Consider the following 2,500-nt stretch of genomic DNA (forward strand, 5'->3'; position numbering starts at 1 on the left):
GCTAGCTTTACGTTGGCGCTGCAACCGTTCCACTGGCGAACCATAGAGAACAATAGGAAATCTGCCGCTTGCTGTTGGTCAGTGTGATCCCCGCCTTAGAGTTCAGACTGGATCTGCACCAAACCCAGACCAGATCCAGCTGCCACCACCAGCTACATTGGTGGTGTAGCGGCTAAGGAACCTGGATAGCATGCAGCAATCACAGCTACATTGGTGGTGTAGCGTATCGTAGCGGCTAAGGAACCTGGATAGCATGCAGCAGTCACAGCTACATTGGTGGTGTAGCAGCTAAGGAACCTGGATAGCATGCAGCAGTCACAGCTACATTGGTGGTGTAGCAGCTAAGGAACCTGGATAGCATGCAGCAGTCACAAAACGTGCCCAAGTTGCTCCAGGGAGATTGGCCCTGTTATTGGTATCTGTAAGTGGCTTTGGATAAAAGCATCAGCTAGCTGCAAGTAAATACCCTGTAGACGTAGATCTCCTCTTCCTCGGACAGAAGCTCTGAGGGGACAATCTCTTTGAGGGCCAGAAGCACCTGGAAGCAGGACAGATATCCATCTCCATCACTGTCTGCCTGGAGAGAAGATAATCATTATCACCATCATCATCATCATCATCATCGTCATTATCATCACCACCACCACCATCTTCACCTGCATCATCATCATCATAATAAGTAGTAATATTGTCTGACAATAACTGAGAGGTAGTAGTAGTGTCATTTCTTACTGCTTGAAAAGCCTGCTTGTATATGGCCAGCTTCTCCTGGTTGAAGATGCAGTATTTGGCCAGGAAGGCAACTGTTGGTGATTAGCATGGTTAGTAATGAACACAGACGCACAGAGACTGTGGACAGAACGTGTATGATTTTTTTTTTTAAAGGTTTAAAACATCAGGTGATGTTTTAAATGTTAAACTCTTCTTTACTATTCTACGTATCGTGGTATTAAAAGTTACGATAAATGAATGTAAGAATAAAATACATATATGAGAAGTCAGAGAGAAGCCATATTGAGCAAATGAAGAAAATAAGATGATAGAGAGCTTAGTGAAGTCTTTACACCGCTGCTGCTGCTGATGCCACTCTAGTCTACCAGATGATGAGAGAGAAACAGTGATGAATAGTACATCTCTCTGTCTGTCTCTCTCTATCAGTCTGTGTGTGTGTGTGTGTGTGTGTGTGTGTGTGTGTGTGTGTGTGTGAGCTGAAGAAAGGGAGAAAATGGAGAGTCAATAATCTATGCATGCAAAGCCCTGGTGCTTTGGGATATCTTGTGAGATTGTGTGTGTGTGTGTATGTGTGTGTGTGTGAGGGAGGGTTAGCTGCTGGATTGCAGGGGGGCCGTTTCAATCTGTCATTTATCTTCTTAGGGCTAATCAAATCCAGGCCTGCGGCCCGAGTCCATTCACATGCTAAGTGCTACATTCGCATGAAGTCAGCTCCACTTGTTAAAGCTTGATTGATCAAAACACACGGCAAGGGAGCCCCGGCATCTGTTTGCTAATATGTGCGGCGGACAGGGCCTTAAACACACACACACACACACACACACACACACACACACACACACACACACACACAGAAGTGAGACCTTGGTGTCACCACACCTCATCCCAAAGCAGTAAATGGATAGGATTTGAAATTCAAAGCTCTGCACACACACACACACACACACACACAGGGAGAGAGTGTGTGAGAGAGAGACAGAGAGTGAGAGATGAATACACACACACACACACACACACACATGCATAGATATGCTCGGGTCATTGCGCTGACAGGGTAAGGGTGCCTATATTATTCAGTGGGGAATGGAACCTCCTTTCTCCTGATCACTCCCGGGATAAAGCCGCCTTATCAGATCGCCTCGGGCCTTCACACGTTCCTCCTCAGCGTCTGGGGCATTCTGATTCCACCACTGGACACTCCTCTGGGACTTCTGAAAAGTCGCCTCTCCATATCCGCTGTGTGCCTGATCATTATTCTAATTCAGCCCTGCCCACCGCTAACTAAAGCTGTTTGACTGCTGCCATGTTTGCCTAATCATAATTCTAATTAAAGCCTGACAGCTATTCTAAAGCTCACAGCTGTGTTAATGCTGCAGTCACTGAATCAGGGGGAATAGAGGGACTTTTTGCCTTTTTAAAAAAAAAAAAAAAAAACACCAAAGTAATCTTTTGTCCTCTTATTAGCTAGCCTCATGACTCGGGATGTGATTTTGTGCAGTGTGCCCGTTGGACAAGGGTCTTAGGTTGTTATTTACATATGAGTGAATGTCATATTAAGACAGCTGTGTATATTTATGGACCTACGGACCCTAATCTAATCTATGGACCCTAATTTAAATGCTCAGCAAAGTGCAAAGTCAGTCTTTGAACAATGAACTAGCGGCATCATGAGGCGTGAGACAGCTTCTATCTGACCCACCTATGTTTGTGCTTAGGATCTTTCTCATGGTATTATTACATTTGCAAATAGATTTTTGCGTAGTTATTA

General features: G+C 45.0%; 1 protein-coding gene across 1 annotated transcript in view; it reads right to left on the reverse strand.

Moving 5' to 3' along the window:
- LOC125311030 overlaps positions 1-2,500 on the reverse strand; it is a 27,080-nt gene that overhangs the window by 12,031 nt on the left and 12,549 nt on the right. The window contains exons 2-3 of the mRNA XM_048268839.1: positions 733-803; positions 467-577 (exon numbers count right to left, since the gene is read on the reverse strand). Coding sequence (XP_048124796.1) covers positions 467-577; positions 733-803 — 182 coding nt within the window. The remainder of the gene's footprint in view (positions 1-466; positions 578-732; positions 804-2,500) is intronic.

This window comes from Alosa alosa, chromosome 17 (genome assembly GCF_017589495.1).
Source record: "Alosa alosa isolate M-15738 ecotype Scorff River chromosome 17, AALO_Geno_1.1, whole genome shotgun sequence".
Taxonomy (NCBI): domain Eukaryota; kingdom Metazoa; phylum Chordata; class Actinopteri; order Clupeiformes; family Clupeidae; genus Alosa; species Alosa alosa.